The following is a 17,997-nucleotide window of genomic DNA, read 5'->3' as shown; positions in this document are numbered from 1 at the left end:
ATTTTCGTTTATTTCAAATTATATAAACAAAAAAAAATCCCGCAACTCCACTACGATGCCTATCCTTTCAATTTTCATGTCTGTTTAAGAAAACAAGGCATGACGCTTTTCATTTCCAAAAGAAAATAAAAAGGACCGCATCAATCCACCACGTAGCGTTCCAACATGAACGCGGGGATCTTAAATAGGGATGTAACTTGCCCCTCCCGATTAGTACTATTGATGGTAGAGACAGCCCTGAACAGGCAGGTACAAATATCTAACTTATCATTAAAATAAACTCATAATTCGGTTTAGACTGAAGTAAGCAATGCGAATGGCAGATAAGGGTGTAGACTAGCTTACCCTCTCCGGTTTAGAAATAAGACCAGTAGCTCCTGCTTCTCCGATGATTCCAGATTAAAAAGACCTCGTGTCGATCTCATGCGCACCTATTTAAACCCTCGCTTGGCCTCTCGTCGCCTCTTGCCAAAGGCCAGTGTTCTTACCATTTCCTGTGAAAGGCTTACCCAACACATTTCTGAGCAGGAGCTGACAAGGTCTGCCAGGGTCAATATTTCTTAATCGAACGTGTATGCTACGATTTAATGCCTTGAAATACCTCACTTTTTCTTGAAAGTGATTTGATTAGAAGTCTGTTTTCGTGGCGATAAAAATTTATTGTGTATAAATTGATTTTAATTATACTTTTCACTATTATTATTATTATCATCATCATTTTTATTATTTAATCTATTTCTGGGAATGTCTTTCAGTCTTCCAAGTGTATCCTTTAGTATTACTGTGTGTGTATTGAAATGGATCAAAATTATACATTTTGTATAAAAATCAAAATAGTCAATCTCATGTAAATTGTGTGGACCCAAAGTGTCAATATCTCCTTAAAGATGCTAATCTTACACATTTGTATTGACATAGGGGTCAAATAGTGAGATCCTGAGTTTTGTTGTTTGTTTCGGCATTCTGGACCACTGTGCATTGGTGGCAATTGTGTACCTGTGCAGAATAATTGCATACATTAATAATGGAAATTCATTTCTCAAAGATTTTCAGTGTTGAAACAAGGCCCCAAGCTTAAATTATTATTTGAAGAAAAATGTTTGCCTGAAAAACCAGTATACACTCCAAATGTTTGTGCAGTGGCATGCTACATATTTTATATTTTGAAACTCGAGATGAGAGCAAGGCCTCCATAGAAGAGTAGTCATCATAATGCACTGCAAACCAAGAGATTCCAGGTTCGCACCCAGGATAAGGCATGGGTGTAAATAATTGTGTTTGTCCTAACAACTGTTTCATTGGGTCATAATTCATCCTTTTCTTTGAAATTTGATGTAAGAGGAAGGGAGAAAAGCAACGTAAACTAAATGAAATAGCTTTAACCCTTAGTCGATACACCTAAAAATTCACACTTAAGACACACCTGGGTGCCTGTGATGGGTCTGTGGTCATCTTGGGTCATCCAAATTTGTATGTACATAAAAATATAATAGAAAGCTTGGTCACAGGGGCTTCATGGTCATATAACCCACCCTCAATTTTGCAAGGACATTTTTTTCATATGAAGATTATGTGTTGCTAAGCTTGAAGAAAGAAATTCTGGAGCTGAAAGTAAGTTTTCGAGTTCTACATGCAATGAAACTTACATTTTTTAATATTTAAATTCCTTACCTATGTAACGTTCATACAATTTTCCAGGGCTTCCATCATGGCTGTGCGTCATGGATTCACAGGCGCATGTCTACATATTCTTTTTTTCTTCTTCTGATTGACTTGTGGAATGGGATAATTTACGATATGTTATTGTGATGTATTGGCGGGTTGGACATTTCAGACATTACAATTGATGTGTGATACTCAGGGTGTGTACGTTATCTTATGGAACATAGTGCACATGTTTTTTGGCAACTGCAGGCCATAAAGGGGAGGGTTGTATTTTCTGAATGACTTGTGGGATGGGATAATTTGCGAATTCTTATTTTTATTATGGAACGGAAGAAGAGGGTAGTATTCTGTGGAAAAGGACAAGAAAGACTATTGACATACGACTTACTTCTCTTTTGGACTTTGAAATTTAATTTCGACCCGCAATTCAGTGACTGGTCTTGGGAGAAAGAGGTAAGTTAACTTCTGAGGTTAAATTTTAGCCTTAATTTTTTTTTTACCTTCATGTGTCAGTGCGGAAAATAGTGTTGGGGGCAGGTGGTTTGGCCAGTTTCTAATATGCCTTCCAAAATAACTCTATAGAGACAGGTGGGTAACCGGAGGGGAGCGGACCAAAGCGGAGGTGTTGCCAGGATAGCGGTTGCAGGTGGCAGGTTAATTACCCCAGGGGTGGAGCCTGGAATCGGCGGGAAATTTTGACAGCAATTTCCGTGACATTTAGTACGAGTGATACGATACTAACATGGCCGCAAGTAAACTTCCACCTCGCAACTTCGAACGACTATATCTCAACTATAAAAGGCTGTACAGTACTAAATACTTTTTTCTGCACTCCAGAATTTCTTTCACCACACTTAGCAACACATAATGTTCATAAGAAAAAACAATTCCTTGCGAAATCGAGGGTGGGTTAGATGATCACGGACCCAGTTTCCCTAATGTGCCAGTAATTAAACACTAATTATATTAATTATAAAAAAAATAGGGAAATAACACAACTACAGTTTGACCAAAGCCACGGTGAGAGCGCTGGTATACTACCTTTCTCTAGGCAACTTTCTTCACTTTTAAAAACCATTTAGGCAATGTATACCAGTTTTTGTCATAAAAGAAATTAGATTTGTCAGTCTTACTGCCATATTCAGCTTCTTCTACAGCTTCTTCTTATACCTTAGCATATTCACCTATATTACCATCTTCTTCTATGCTTTCCCCTTTATCTCATTCATGTTTGCTAATCTCATATTCATTATCAGCACCACTGAAATCCATCAATATCTGTTAGGGAATCATTCAAGATTGCAAGGATGTATTTTTCATTCACAATCATCGATTTAGCTTGGGCGATGTAAAAATCATGTTAACACAAAAAGTAACACTAATGACACACCTGGGTCCTGGGGACCCAATATTAGTTGCTTTTGGCATATTTAGTACCCTCACAATGTTAACAACTCCACTGGCTCAAAAGAACAAAGGGCTAGGAGACTACTGAGCCAGTCACGTCATTGCTGCCAATCACTTCGTAATGAAAGGCAAAATAAATTACCATGAGGTCCCTAGGACCCAGGTGTGTCGACTAGGGGTTAAAAAAAGAGAGAGATCAAGAAATAACCTTTGATATTGATACGAATGAGTGTTTATAAATCAAGACAAGATCAAGACTAAGACTAACACAAACATTAACAACTCAATATGAAACCAAGAATAATGAAAAACTTATCACATGTGGGACAAGACTTTGTCAACTATGATTTAAATCTACTCTCGTTAACATCCCCACATCCAATTGTTATTTTTCATTTTGAGAAAGAAGCTGAGAACAAGGAGAAAAATAGACCTACTTAAAAACAATTATGCAAGATAACACGACAAAAGCTAAAATTTTGTCTTAAGCACATTTGATGCACAAATATGTTATTCACAGATGGACTTAAGACTTTAAAATTGGGATCTGAAGTAGTTCACGAAGAGTGTGTGTGTCGGTGGGAGGGAAGAAAAAAAAAATTAAAATATTGTAAAGAACATTCCCCCAGCTTTTCTTAAAGGCATGAGGAAACATCCCCCCACCTAACATTTCAATTTTAAAGCTGATCTGAGCCACAGAACTAAGTCCCCACCTGCTTTTGTGGCTATATTTAAGCACTGTGGTTGGGCAAAGATTTATGTTCAAATAAATCCACCTAAATACCTCATACACTTTCTGCCATATGTGTTAAAAACACTATACTATGTGGGGATGCTAGTGAGTATGTTTTGTGCATAAGAAACATCGTTTGGGTTTTGAGTTTTTAACTAAATTTTATGCACAGATAGACTAATTGGGACTGGACCTACAGTTTAGAATGGGATATGAAACACTATGTGACTCCACTGGTTATCGAAGCTAGGATTCCTTGACAACGTTAAGGACAAGGATAAGGTGACAACGTTACCTCTTTGCCATTGGAGAGGTCCATAAGAAATATTGTGCATACAACTTACTGAAAGTGTTAAGGTTAAGCCTGTCTTCTTGAAATCAATCATTGCCAGTGGGTGCACATCCCGGCAGCTCAGATCACACTTAAAACTGCAGTCCAGTCATGATTAGCCTAATTAAACAAATATCATGTAAAGCAATTATAAAATGAACACAAAAAATTTTCACAAACCTGATGTTCCAAGTGGTCGCATTTTTTTGGGCTTTCTCTGTTAGTCCTTGCTTTTCCAACTGGAAACATGACTGTCACCTGCAAGTTTAAAATGCAATGGAATATCAGAGGTATTTCATTTTAGAATAAATTTAGTCAAATTTTGCACCATTAGTGAAGATGAAGTAATTGCAGTGAGAAAATTACAAGAAACGTAATAAGACTTGCAGATAAGAGTGAATAAAGAAGAATATACAGTAAATAAGAAAACACTATGCACAGGTTTGGGCTAAAGTATGCTATTAGAAAATTGAAGAAAAAGTACAAATAGGTAATAACACCAAGAAAACCATTCCGTTCTCCCTAGCTCTCAACTCATCCCCCTCCTCCTGCCAAATTTATAACCTAGGCCTGCACCAAGCCCTAATCAACCGTGACTATCCTTCCACCCTCATCAACAAACAAATCACCAGAGCCACCCCCCACACCTGCACCAAAAAAACAACCCAAAACAAACCTTCTTCTGATCACCCGATACCACCCTCACTTTTGAAAATAAAACATATACTCCACTAGATCAATCCCATCCTTCACAGTGATCCTGACACTAGAGATATATTTCGGGACAAACTATGGGTTGTCTTCCAGTGGCATCCCCCAAACCTCAAGAACATATTGGTCCAAAATACACCAAGCCCTAACACTTCACACCCTGCAGCCCAAAGGTGCAAGACCTTCCCTATATTCATCACCTCCCCATCCCTCCAGATTCATGCCACCACTGATGAGTTCACCCTTCACCCAAAGAGCACCTGCCACTCCTCCAACCTCATATGCCAAACCTCTGGTAAGTTCTACCTTGGAGTAACTTCTACCCAAGACTACTAGAAGGAAAGGCTGGGGTCAGACACGCCTCTTTTCGCGACTGCTGCGGGTGTGACGTCATGGGCAGACAAAACCCCAGCTGAGTCTTTACCCCATACGGAAAGAAACGTGGAAAGGCTGATCTGTTTTGTTCCTTTTGCTCCTTTTTTCTTGTATTTCTGGATTGTTGGGTTCAGGGTGCGAAATCCTGGAGTGGACGAGGGGGATTCCCCCCCACCAATAATCTTGGCCTCAAAAATTCCCACACCAAAAATTTCCCGGGGGGGGGGGGCAGTTTTTGTTATAACAAAGAAAAGATAAGCAATTACTTTTAATTTCAAATATACTTTACTAAGAATAATATCGAAAACACACACAAATTAGTGTGGCTGTGAGTGTTGAATGCTTTCTCTCTCAAGAGATCACTAACAAATCTACATCAATACGCACAATAAAAGTAAAACAAGAATGCAAAACAATAATAACTATGAAATCTAATTGATTTATATTAACATAGTGCACAAACTAAACAAAAACTTACACATAATAAAACCACTTCAACTGCCATAATTTATTAACATCTTTAACCGGTTAGTAAAGGAATTAGTTAGCTGCTTTACACTATCTGATATGTATGAAAGTAACAAATTAATTTCTAATTAATAATCATAATAATTATTTTAATTGAGTAATTTATTTTTACTTTTAATAACATTGCAAATATGTACATCGTATAATTCACACATATGTTTGTGGGGAGGGGGAGTTTTAGGTTAAGAAGTTTCTCCCCCTCACCAGTTTTCAATGATTTCCCACCCTGGTGGGTTGTGAGGTGTTGCAGTTTACAATGCCTTCAGTGAGGTGTTGCGACGTGTCGTAATCTCCGATGAAAAAATAAAAACAGCGGGTGACAACTGAACACATCGCATCTAACGAGACTTGTTAGTGGATTGCGACACCAGTAGTCTCATTACACAACATCAGGTTACCATACACTTCAATTGGGTTATAATTATTAGAATAAAAAATAATAATATTGTAATTTATAATAAAGGCTCTCACGAGTATAGTAACATAAAAACTGCAAGCATATACCCCCAATTTAATATCCTGCCCCACCAAAATTCCTATGTGAATTTTAGGTTCACTGTTGGTATTGAAGAGTTAAATCTCGACCTCCTCCAAATAATCCAATTCTCAATCGCCATACCAAAATTCCCACAACAGTCTAAGCGCAACAGTAATTCATAGTCAAGACTTGGCTATCTCCCATCCTAGTGCTCAATTTCCTTACTATAGAGTTGGAAACTTCCCCAACCAAGGGTAATTCCACATCAGAATTCATGATAAAAATTTAAGGTTTAATATGTAATAGCTGGATATGGTGCACCTCAAATAGATATACCGTGGTTCCGAGAGGCGACACTGGTATGTCTCGTCTAGTGAAAATTCCATCTCTTCTCGTGTCTAGTCTCGTTAACAGCACTAATAATACATAGTAACTGTTATAATTCCCTTGGAAATACACAACTTGCTATTTATATACGAGTGATGCTTAAATAACAACGTAGTTCAACTTCCGTCCTCCATTGTTCTATTATTTATTCAGTCAAATTTTCATCACAATCGCCCCCCCCCCCCAAAGTTAAGTGGATGCAACCAGCTTTCACATACCCGCCTGTGGGCACCCCTGTTCCACATCCCACTGATTATATATATATATATATATATATATATATATATATATATATATATATATATATATATATATATATATATATATATATATATGTGTGTGTGTGTGTGTGTGTGTGTGTGTCTCAAGTTTTCATTCAGTCGAAATTTGTTTACAGTGTTTGTGACATAATACACAAGGAACTTCCTCACATTCCTCCCTGTGTAGTTCAAAGATTCATAAGACTCACAACTGTAATCTGAATAAGGAAAATTAATGATGAAATAAATATCAATAGTCGAAGCAAAGTCACCAAATTTGAAGAAGTTAAGAGAGCAATAGATGAAGTTGTTTTCTTTTACATAGTCAACGTATCCATAATTTTGGCTTTCTGTCTTTCTTTATTTAACAAAATGCATGACCAGGCATATTAACTTCAATTTTACATGAAACTTTAGGTTTCAGAGAGAAATGTGACGACCTAAAAACTACCGATTCAATACATATGTTAATAGCTGTATAATCCAATTCTGAAGACATACATTATCTCGGATCATAAGTGAACCTGTATATTCAGTCCCAGCTAGCTTCTGGGCATAATGACGGCTCTTTTTTATTCATAATTTCTGCATTGATTCCGCTGCGAAACCATGGCGCGGAGCGATCTGTCCGCCCGTGGATGTCACGCCTGACGTCAAGGACCACATGATCAGGTATGGCCCCAGCCTTCCTTCTAATAGTCTTGACTTCTACCCCATCCCCCTCCCCCAAACTTAGAATCAAAAAACAACCGATACTCAACCCAAAACTCCAATCTCACTGTCACCACCCACATCAATAGCCACAAGACCATCTTCAACAAACGGTTACCATGTGGCCATAATCTACCATTTACCCCCATACATTGCCACTTTCTCCCACAGAGGATGAGGCCTCCCTGATGACACAGTGGTAGCATTGTCGCCTTGTAATCAAGGGGTCCCAGGTTTGATACCCGGTGGAGGTACATAGTGGTTCAGAAACCACTTTAAACTGTAGGTTCAGTCTCAATTAGCCTTACTGTGCATAAAGTAGACTTAAAATACCAACTCAAACCAAATCAAACCATAGATTATGGGAAAGGCATGCATGCCACTATATCCCCCCCAACTCAACCTAGCCACCCAATAATCGCTTTTCCCTTCCCTCCATACTTCACCCACCCACCATGCAGTAAAGACTGATTAAAATACGTAAACATTTGTAATCTATAACCTTTCTCTTGCAACATGTAGCTGTGTGTGTGTGTGTGTGTGTGTGTGTGTGTGTGTGTGTATTCTGAGTGTTCACTGAATTGCGACCTCCTCCCCAAAAACAACAAGGTACGGTCCAGGAGCTGCACTGATCACATGACACTGGAAGTATTCTGGTGAATGTATAGACACAACACTACATGTTAGTCGCAAAACATATGTTACAATGGGAGGTGGTCTGGATTTAACATCTTTCCAAAAGGGCATAATTGTGGGTGCCCAAGCATCAGGTGTGACAATAACACAGACAGCGACACTGGTCGGATGAGCTCCTTCCAGTGCAGTGAAGGTGTACAGAGTGTGGCAAGAAAACAGGGCAATGACCACCAAGAGGCAGAATTGCAATGGCGTACAAAACGCCAAAACGGCTTGTGACAACCGAACACACCATCAGCATGTGGGACTTATGGGACCAATACAATAGTGGATACACAATACCCATATTCCACACAACTGTACAGCACACACTGTCACCGTCAACTTTGTCTTGCTTGGGTGCATGAGAACACCAATTGGACCATAGATGATTGGAAAAGGTTGTGTTGGTCCAATGAATCATTTCTTGCTACAGCACTGTGAGGGGTGTGTGCATATGTGGTGCCAACAGTACGAGGCTATGGACCCATCCTGCATGAATAGTTCTGTACAGGTGGGTGAGGGTGGCAGTATGGTGGGGGTTGCTTCTGTTGGCATAGGCTGGTGTGTATGGACCACCGTGTGACATCCGTTGTGTATTGGAAGGTGCCACATCTACCCACACGGTGACAGCATTTCCCAGGACAAAAATGCACAGTGCCACAGAGGCGGGACTGTACTTGCTTGGTTCAAGGAACATTCCACAGAGATGCAGCGTATGAATTGTAGAAGAATTGTAAGCCGCCTAACTCCACCCAATCTTAAACCCATAGAGCATCTGTAGAATATTGTGGAACAAGCTCCTCAAACCATGCACCCTGCACCATTGTCAGTTGGCACCTCGTGGAATCCATGCCATGTTGTGTCTAGGCTGTTTGCCGAACCAAAGGTGGACCAACAAAGTATTAGGTAGGTGGTCGCAATTCTGTGAGCACTCAGTGAACACAAACACACACAATTATATATACATATAATTTTGATGTTTTCAAGTCCAATTTATGCTCAGATAGGCTAATTGAGACTGGACCTAAAGTTTAAAGTGGGAAAAGGAAAAAGGAAACAATCACTAGATGGTAGAAAAAGAAAAAAAAATCAGAGATGGGCTACATCATCAGTAGAAGAAGAAAAGGTGGAACCAAAAGTTAGACACCTGCAGAGTTGCCAGGTCTGGATCGAAGCTCTGCTTTGCTACCTCCATTACACCAACAACTTACTCCAGAAAATCAGCATCCTTCCACCATTGCCCCCAAACACCATCCTTGCTATCAATGACGTCACTTCCCTTTACACCAACATACCTCACTCGCACAGCCTCTGTTCCACGGAATTCTACCTTGAAAACAGACCCAAACCTCACAACTCCAGCACCAACTTCCTCATCCACCTAGCCCACCTTGAACTCACATGTAACAAATTCACTTTTGAGAACCAACATTTCCTACAGATTTAAGGTACAGCCATGGGTACCAGAATGGCCCCATCCTATGAAAATCTTTTCATGAGTAAACTTGAACAAGACTTCTTGGAGACCAAACCCCTCATCTGGCTCTGCTTCAACAACATCTTCATGCTCTGGACACATGGAGAACGATTCCAATCAGCTTTCCTGGACCAACTCAACCACTTCTGTTCCATAAAGTTAATCTGGACTCACTCCCCCAACCAGATCACCTTCCTGAATGTAGACGTGCACATCAATGAAGAACATCTGAAAACCTCAATCCACATAATACCCACAAACCACATGCAATACCTAAACTCCTCCAGCTCCCACAAGTTCCACACCAAGAAAGCCATTCCATTCTCCCTGGTCTTCAGGGGACAGTGCCTCAAAACTTCACCCACCTCCCATCAGAATTACAACCTCCGCATACACCAAGCCCTGGACATCCCTCCACCCTGGTCACCAAACAAATATCCCAAGCTGCCTTTTACACCACCACCAACTCTCCCGTACTTGTCCCCCAATATCACTCGCACCTCAACAAAATCAAACACACACTCTACTCCCTCCTTTCCATTCTCCACAGTGATCCCGAAACCAGAAACATCTTTCCCGACAAGCCCAGAGTTGTTTTCAAATGCTCCCCCAACATTCAAAACATCCTGGTCTACAACACTCAGTCTCCACAAAACCAACATCCCCCTGCCCACCAATGCAACCATCCTAGGTGCAAAACCTGCCCCATCTTCATCACCTCTCACACCCTCCATGTTCACACTGCCACTGGCAAATTCACCCTCCATTCCAAAGGAAGCTCCCACACCTGAAACCTTATCTACATCCTCACCTACAACATCTGTGATTACTTTTACCTGGGGGAAACATCAACTGCCCTCAATCTCAGAATCAATAACCACCTCTCCTCCATCCACAACCTGGACTTCACTCTCGCCCTCCATACCAACTATCAGAACATCCCTTTTAACGACTGCTTCCGGGTAGCGATCATCCATCTTTTACCCCAATCTGCCAACACCTCAGTTAGCAAAAGATGGGAGAGGCCATGATTGCAACTACACCACCTGGCCTGCACAAGGCCACACAGTAACTTCCCCACAACATTCCAATAATAAATATTATTAGTATTTCAATCTGTGGTTGGTAGTAACAAGCGACAGATAGCAGTTGCTGTTTGAATAAATTTGTGCTTTCCAAGGTACTATGTTACTATCATATATCAGCAGAAAGACAGCCTAACTAATGTCTTAGGAATCAGCAAAAAACAGGAACTTTTTCAATTTTCTTGACGACATATATTACTGACAATTAAAACAGTAGGATTTTTAACCTATTGATAATGGCTTCCTTCAAAATCTTCACAACTAGAGCTAATTGACCTTTCAGCACCCTTGAATTATTAAAATCCAGCTACTTTGGTTTCAGAAGGATTTTGGCTGTTGAATAGCATCATATTATCCTTAAAGCAAAAGTTAAAATAACCAGTGGACTAAGTGAAGAACTGAAAATAGAAACTAATTAGTCAAGCAAGGCGATCCTCTATCTGCAGTGTTGTTTAATAGACTCTGTATTGAAACATATGGAAGTAATAGGAAATATATTAACTAGAGTATCGCATATGTCAATGATATCATTTTAAGAGCAGGGACAAAAAAACATTAATAGAAAAATTTAATCCACTGAAAAGTGAAGCTTTCTAAATAGGTCTCATAATTAACATGCATGAGATGAAATATCTTAGATGTGTAATAGGTAAAAATAGATTAGAAGAACTAATTTAAAACAAAGAAGGAAGAGAGCAATTGAGATCTTTCAAATATCTTGGTTGTTGTTGTTGTTGTTGTTGAGTTGGTGTTTTAAGTCCACTTTATGCACAGTATGGCTAATCGGGACTGGACCTACAGTTTAAAGTGGGGTCCGAACCACTTGTGCCTCCACCGGGTATCGAACCCGGGACCCCTTGATTACAAGGCAACTACGCAACCACTGCACCATGGGGGAGGCAATCACAAATAACTTGGATCAGTAGTAAAGGAACACAACTAAAGAAGAAATTAATAATATCTAAATCAGCTAATTTGAGACTTTATCATACCAAAATAAAACCTGTAGTAAGATGTTTATGTGAAACCTGTAGACTCAAAGACATTTGCAAACAGAAACTCTTAATACTTGTAAGGAAAATCTTAAGAAGAATATGTGGACATCTCAAAGAACCTGATGGCACTTGGTGAATACAAACTAATGAAGAACTGAACAAAATAATAAGAAATCCATAAATGGAAACCACTTAGAACAAGAACATAAGGCAAGCCTAAGAAATGATGGGAAAGTGAAATAATTAAAGATTTGAAAGACATTAAAGAAGAAAATTGAATGTGTAACTCTATTCCTTGCCTGCAAAAGAATATGAATCAGTTTGTGTGATAGTTGTTAGTCGTTTGTTTCCTTTTGGGGGTAAGTAGAGTACAACACACATAAATTTGCCGTTGCGTAGATACCAATTTTCGTTTCGTCTCCCTCTCTCTTAGTATCACATGTTCTACCCTGCTCAAAAACCTTCGCTATTGTTGCCATATTGTCATTCCATTCCTGGACACACTCGCGCAAACATCATTGAAAACAATTGAATAGCGCTCCAGCTCGCGGTTCACACCGTTCGGCAGGGACGGTAATGTGGCAATATAGCACGGCGTAGTGCTTGCTTCTTTTATGCAGTGCATGTTTATTGGCTAGCTAGTAACTAGTGTTGCCAACTGTAATAATGAAGCACTATTTCTGTTACGGAAGGGGAAAGGCAGGTAAAATGACGGTGAGTTTTGTTGGATTGGAAGCACCATATTTTTATTTTATACTAAGTATTTTACCGGTTTGACGTTGTGTACGTGTATTGCGTGTGTGTATGTGAAAGTGTGTGTCTGTTAATGAACATTAAATTCCATAATGTCTCCAGTTCTGTCAAAGTTGAAATCAAAAACCTTGCATAGCCAAGCTCGGGAAATCCTAAGCAACGTGCACGAGTTCATGAAGGAGGAAGCCAGTGAAGGTGTTAGCACCCCAATACAGCATTTTGGCAAGAGACCAGCGGCTGCGACTGGAGTTCCTGAACAAACAATCAGGGCTATCATGAACGAAAGACAATCTCTTGAGATGTCAGAAGGCCCCTCCACATCATTCCACACTCCCGGGAAAGAACGACAAAGACCAGCGACCAAATCGTCAGTGGACGCTTTCGATGAAAATCTTATCCGTAGGCGCTCTGCGTGAAAATGAAGTGCCAACATTCAAAAAGTTGCATGTCAAATTACAGACGGACATACATTTTGCGGGAAGTCAAGAGAGTTTGCGACTTTCGCTGCGAAAGATGGGATTTAGGTGGAGGAAGAGGAGGCTGTAATTTTTGCTGCTTAATGCGATGCATATTGTTTTCTGTGTTAAAATTGCCATGCTTTGATGGGTGACCAAGTTCATAGCAGGGCCGGCGGAAGGGGAGGGCGAACCATGCAACCGGCCAGGGCAGCAAAATTTGAAGAGAATAAAAAAATAAGCCTATTGAAAACTGTGGCCGAACGAGATATTTTTTTGCGCTTAATAGTATTGAAATAGCATAAGAAGTCTCATTATTTATTTTATATTTTGATGTTTTACTTAGGAATATATTGATTTTCAATTTCCCGTTGCTGCGTAATGGCGGGGGGGGGGGGGTCGAAATGGAGCGGCATCTACTGCCACCGCCCAGGGAGGCAAAATGACTAGCGCCAGCCCTGGTTCATAGCAAAAGAAAAAGCCGCGCAGCTTATCGTCTAGTGGCAGTATATGTACTTGTTATTGTTGTGGAAGCCGGCATCGTTTGTAAATGTAGAACAAAGGCAACCGACTTTCGCCAATCACAGAGAGGAAATAATAATACTGCTTGAGGAGGAGTGTTGTGGTGCAATTGTTGCGGTTTAACACGTTGGCATGTTGTTATCTGTCGTTGCAGTTCCGTACCAGCATATACGGGTTTTGGATTGAACAGTTAGAACGCCACCAGTGCATTAATGCAATGAAAAATAATATTTTTTTTTTTATTTTGTTTGAAATCACTCAAATAAGGAATCGTATGAAGAAGTCTTCTTTGCAGCATTTTTGGTAATTTTACGTATCTGTTAGTTCATATTTTGCGAATTTTTAGTCCATATGTATGTAGCTATATACAAAGCCACTTGTTAGTACATATTAATCCTAGTCCTGGTATAATGCATGACGTTTAAAACTCAACGTTAGATAGACCTGAATTCTCTAATTTCCTTGTTGTACGTAACAACTGTGCATCGGCGCACTGCAGCGATTTTTCTATCTGCTCCATTAGCAACACTGCTTCTTGAGTTGTGTCGCGCATCGCACGGCAGAAATATCTGTGCTGGACTCTAATACATCACAGCTCATGTGACTGTGGGAAGGGAAGTCATTCATGTTGGGTGCAGAGCTCTCTCTTTTACTATGACAGCAGTTGGGTTTGGCTCATGCAATTTACCTTGAACTGGTGGAATCGGTCTTCGGAAGTAATTGTCTGTACTGGTAGTATTGATATATTTAAGTTTAATTTAATGATACATTTATTTATCTTACATGAGTTAGTTAAGTAGTTTTGTTTGAGCACTATTTGTTCATTGTATGTTAATGCTATTATTACGAAGACAGTTATTTCAGATTATCTGATATTGCCTAGTCCTGTCCATTTGCATTCATTTAGATTTAAAATTTCCCTTCCAAATTGCTGATTGATAAGATATTTTCCATTTAAGAACAATATTGAAAATTGAACCAACCCTAAAACACAATTAGAAACACAATCTGATTCTGGTACATTTATTTTGGCCTATTTAAAGTGTGCTTATATTTGGAACAAGAATGATTAATGTTAATCAGATATATATGTGATATGCTACACAAGATTTGTAAAAAAAAAAAAGGTAAAGTGCTCCCCTGTGATTAGCACCATGCCATGAAGAAGTGTGGGGCGTTACCCCCACACTCCCTATACACAAGATTTGTTGTTGGAAAATTTACTATTGTTGAAAGTTAAAATGTTATATAACTAAAAGATCTCTTTGCTGTGTTTCAACAATAAACTATCAAAAATAACATTTGATTTCATATGTCCCATTAATGGCCTTTGACTCTGCTAAACTGTTTTAATAGTAAGGTAGTCAGTCTGTCAATCAATCAATAAATATAATTGTAGGGGACTCATTTTGTAGATCAAATCGAAATTATAATGAGAAAATACTGAGGTTGTTGACAAATGAAGAGCATCTAGGATAGGAAAAAAATCATGAGATGTGGTTGATTTGATTAACTGAGTTAGTGTCTTAAGTCCACTTTATGCACAGTAAGGCTCTTTGGGACTGAACCAACAGTTTAAAGTGAGATCCAAACCACTATGTGCTTCCACAGGTTATAGAACCCAGGACCCCTTGATTGCAAGGCAACAGCACCACCACTGCGTCATCTGGGAGACCCATACAAGATGTGGTTCAGATGTGCAAAATATCCAATACTTAAGTTGTAGTGCATAAAAAAGGAAAAATTATGATTATGTTGGGTTTGAAAAATGCCATGTCCATGTAAGATATGGGGGAATATTAAGGCAATGAAACTTGACACAACCATTCTGCTTGATTGATTGATTGATATGTTGTATTAAGTCCACTTTATGCACAGTTAGGCTAATCGGGACTGGACCGACAGTTTAAAGTGGGATCCAAACCACTTGTGCCTCCACCGGGTATCGAACCCAGGACCCCTTGATTACAAGGCAACGACGCTACCACTGTGCCATTGGGAAGGCCCTACAACCATTCTGCGCATGCATGCTTAATAGAGAAATGATATTTTCATTCAAAAAATACAATCTGCAGAATTGCAAAGAAAACTGAACTATAATGTAGAAAACATAAATGGATATCTTGCATAAATGGAAAATACAAAAGCAAATATGATCCGCCCTAGAGATGAAGTCAGCATTCATGTAGTTTGGTAAGAGCATTAACCATGTGGTGAGGAGTTGTGTCTATGATGCATATGGAAGCACGGAAGACAAAAACATTTGGAGAGCAAGAAAAGTTCATATCAACTGAAGCAATCCAATGTAACTACTTTAATCTGTTCAAAATATATAAATAAATAAATATCAGTGACATTAAATATGAATGTCCTAACCTACTTTCAAAAGCACATAAAAGCAGCATTAATTGAAATGGCAGGTTATTGGCAAAATACAAAACTACTCGTCATATTTTAAAATATTTTCTTAGGCTATTGACCAGTTGAATTCCACAACTCACTTCATTGATAGCCCAAAAGAATATTTTCATCATTCATCACCAGCAAAGCTTCAAGACTTACTTCAGCTTATCACATCATGATATGACCTTGCAACACACTCAAAATGTTGCACAGATGACCACACTAGTTTGCATACCAGGCATCAGCTAAAATGGTTGCTTACAGGGAAAAACAAATGTGAACATATTGCTTAGGCATTAACACAGTGGATGATCTGCTTATGATTAAAACAAATTGCAAGATATCCATTTCTAGCTATCTTTTTATCATTTTAATTAACTGTGCTACCTCTTGCATTTAGTTGTGATGACAATGAGAATGAATAATGGATGATGAACTGATGACATTTATGATGGGTCAAGCACCATGATATACCCATGCCATGACCAGGATTCGAAACTGGGACCTTTTGTTTCACAATATGTGGCATTGATCATCCACAAAATATATACTGGCAGCTACATTGACTGCAGATAGGAGGAGAAAACCTTGGTGGTTGAAGTAGCAATTGCCAACTTGTATGATAGGAAGTATCTTCAATGGTCCAGCTACCTCACTTTGTTTCCGGATTAGCCTTCCTGTGCATAAAGTGGTTTTAAAACAACAAATCAATCGAACTACCTCACTTTGCTCTAATGTTGAGCATTCATGGAAGCACCCAATAATAGTAGTAAGATAGTTTTAAGTATCTAGTGGATGTTCCCTGCCTTCCAGTGTAAGTCCTATGGTTAGACAGGATGCTGTGTATCACTTGAAATATTTTATGTTTAGTGATGATGTGTATCAAATAGAAAACCCTGACAATATACTTAATTCTTACTGATATAGGCTAGTCTGAAAATGCTACATAATTTATAACAAATTGCAAATACGAAAATGAAAAATAACATTTTTTGTCCATTATACATGGGTAGTTTATCTTATTAATAAATGCATAATTTGGTGATTTCGATTGATGCATAGGACTGGACCTACAGTATGAGGTGTAGTCTGAACCACTATATGCCGAACCCTTATATAACACACCCTGCACACTGATTTTGCCGGAAGGCAGTTGTAGCTACTTTTACATGCATCGTTAAAAATATATTACGGAAATTTTACTAATAAGTTCATGTTCTGTGACTTCTCACACAAAACTACAATTTTTGTAATTTTGAAAACTGTGGAACCATTAATTCTCTTCATTTTGTGGCTGACAGTTCACCTCTATTTTATACAATATCTTTAAAGATTTGATGCAGTTTTTACTTTTGGTTATTCAATTTGAATACTAAGTAGATGAACCTTATTTCTGTAGAAACAAAGAAAATAACGAGCTTTCTTGTTTTTTTTTGTTTTTTTTAACTTGAAAGGAGACGCCAAATTATTGACAGGGGAGGTCGATGGTAACGGTTGAACCTTCCCTCCTGACTGCCGTGACCTCCAGGTCTTGCTTGATGAAGTGTTCTCAGGAGCATAATGACATTTCATCATCTGGCCTTCGCATTAGATAATTTCAGAATCATGAGATAAAATGCATTTACCATAGGGAGGAATCGAGAAATAGGACGTCGACATACACAATCGCACCGATGAACTACTTTACTTATATATATATATATGCGATGTTGAAATGTATAAACGTGTAAAAAAAGTGTTATTCTCAATTGCATAGGAGGAATACAGCATTTTTGTCGCTTATTGCTTACTCATACATAAACTTTCCATGTATAGCTCATTTCTTCCTCTCAAATTTTACCTGCCAAATACACAATATATCTTACGAGAAACAATACTTTGCAACGTAAATAACGATTATTCCCGATAACTTTCAATGCATGCAACGTTAATAGATAATATTTTAAAAACCAAGAGATAACGTGCTTACCTCACTCAAACGTTCCTTATTGATTTTGTTTCCATGGCAACGACTGATTTAAGATTTGTGTTAATAATCGATTA

At 38.8% G+C, this 17,997-nt stretch overlaps 1 protein-coding gene across 1 annotated transcript in view; it reads right to left on the bottom strand.

Annotated features, from left to right (window-relative positions):
• Nucleotides 1-17,989, bottom strand: part of LOC145983616 (uncharacterized) — a 113,520-nt gene extending 95,531 nt beyond the window's left edge. Inside the window, exons 1-2 of the mRNA XM_083116679.1 lie at nt 17,924-17,989; nt 4,317-4,394 (exon numbers count right to left, since the gene is read on the bottom strand). Of these exons, the coding sequence (XP_082972805.1) occupies nt 4,317-4,385 (69 nt within the window). The 5' untranslated portion in view covers nt 4,386-4,394; nt 17,924-17,989. The remainder of the gene's footprint in view (nt 1-4,316; nt 4,395-17,923) is intronic.
• Between the last annotated feature and the right edge of the window lie 8 nt (nt 17,990-17,997).

Source organism: Lepisma saccharinum, chromosome 2 (assembly GCF_977018435.1).
Source record: "Lepisma saccharinum chromosome 2, izLepSacc3.1, whole genome shotgun sequence".
Lineage (NCBI taxonomy): Eukaryota > Metazoa > Arthropoda > Insecta > Zygentoma > Lepismatidae > Lepisma > Lepisma saccharinum.
This window is presented reverse-complemented; position numbering and strand designations above follow the sequence as displayed.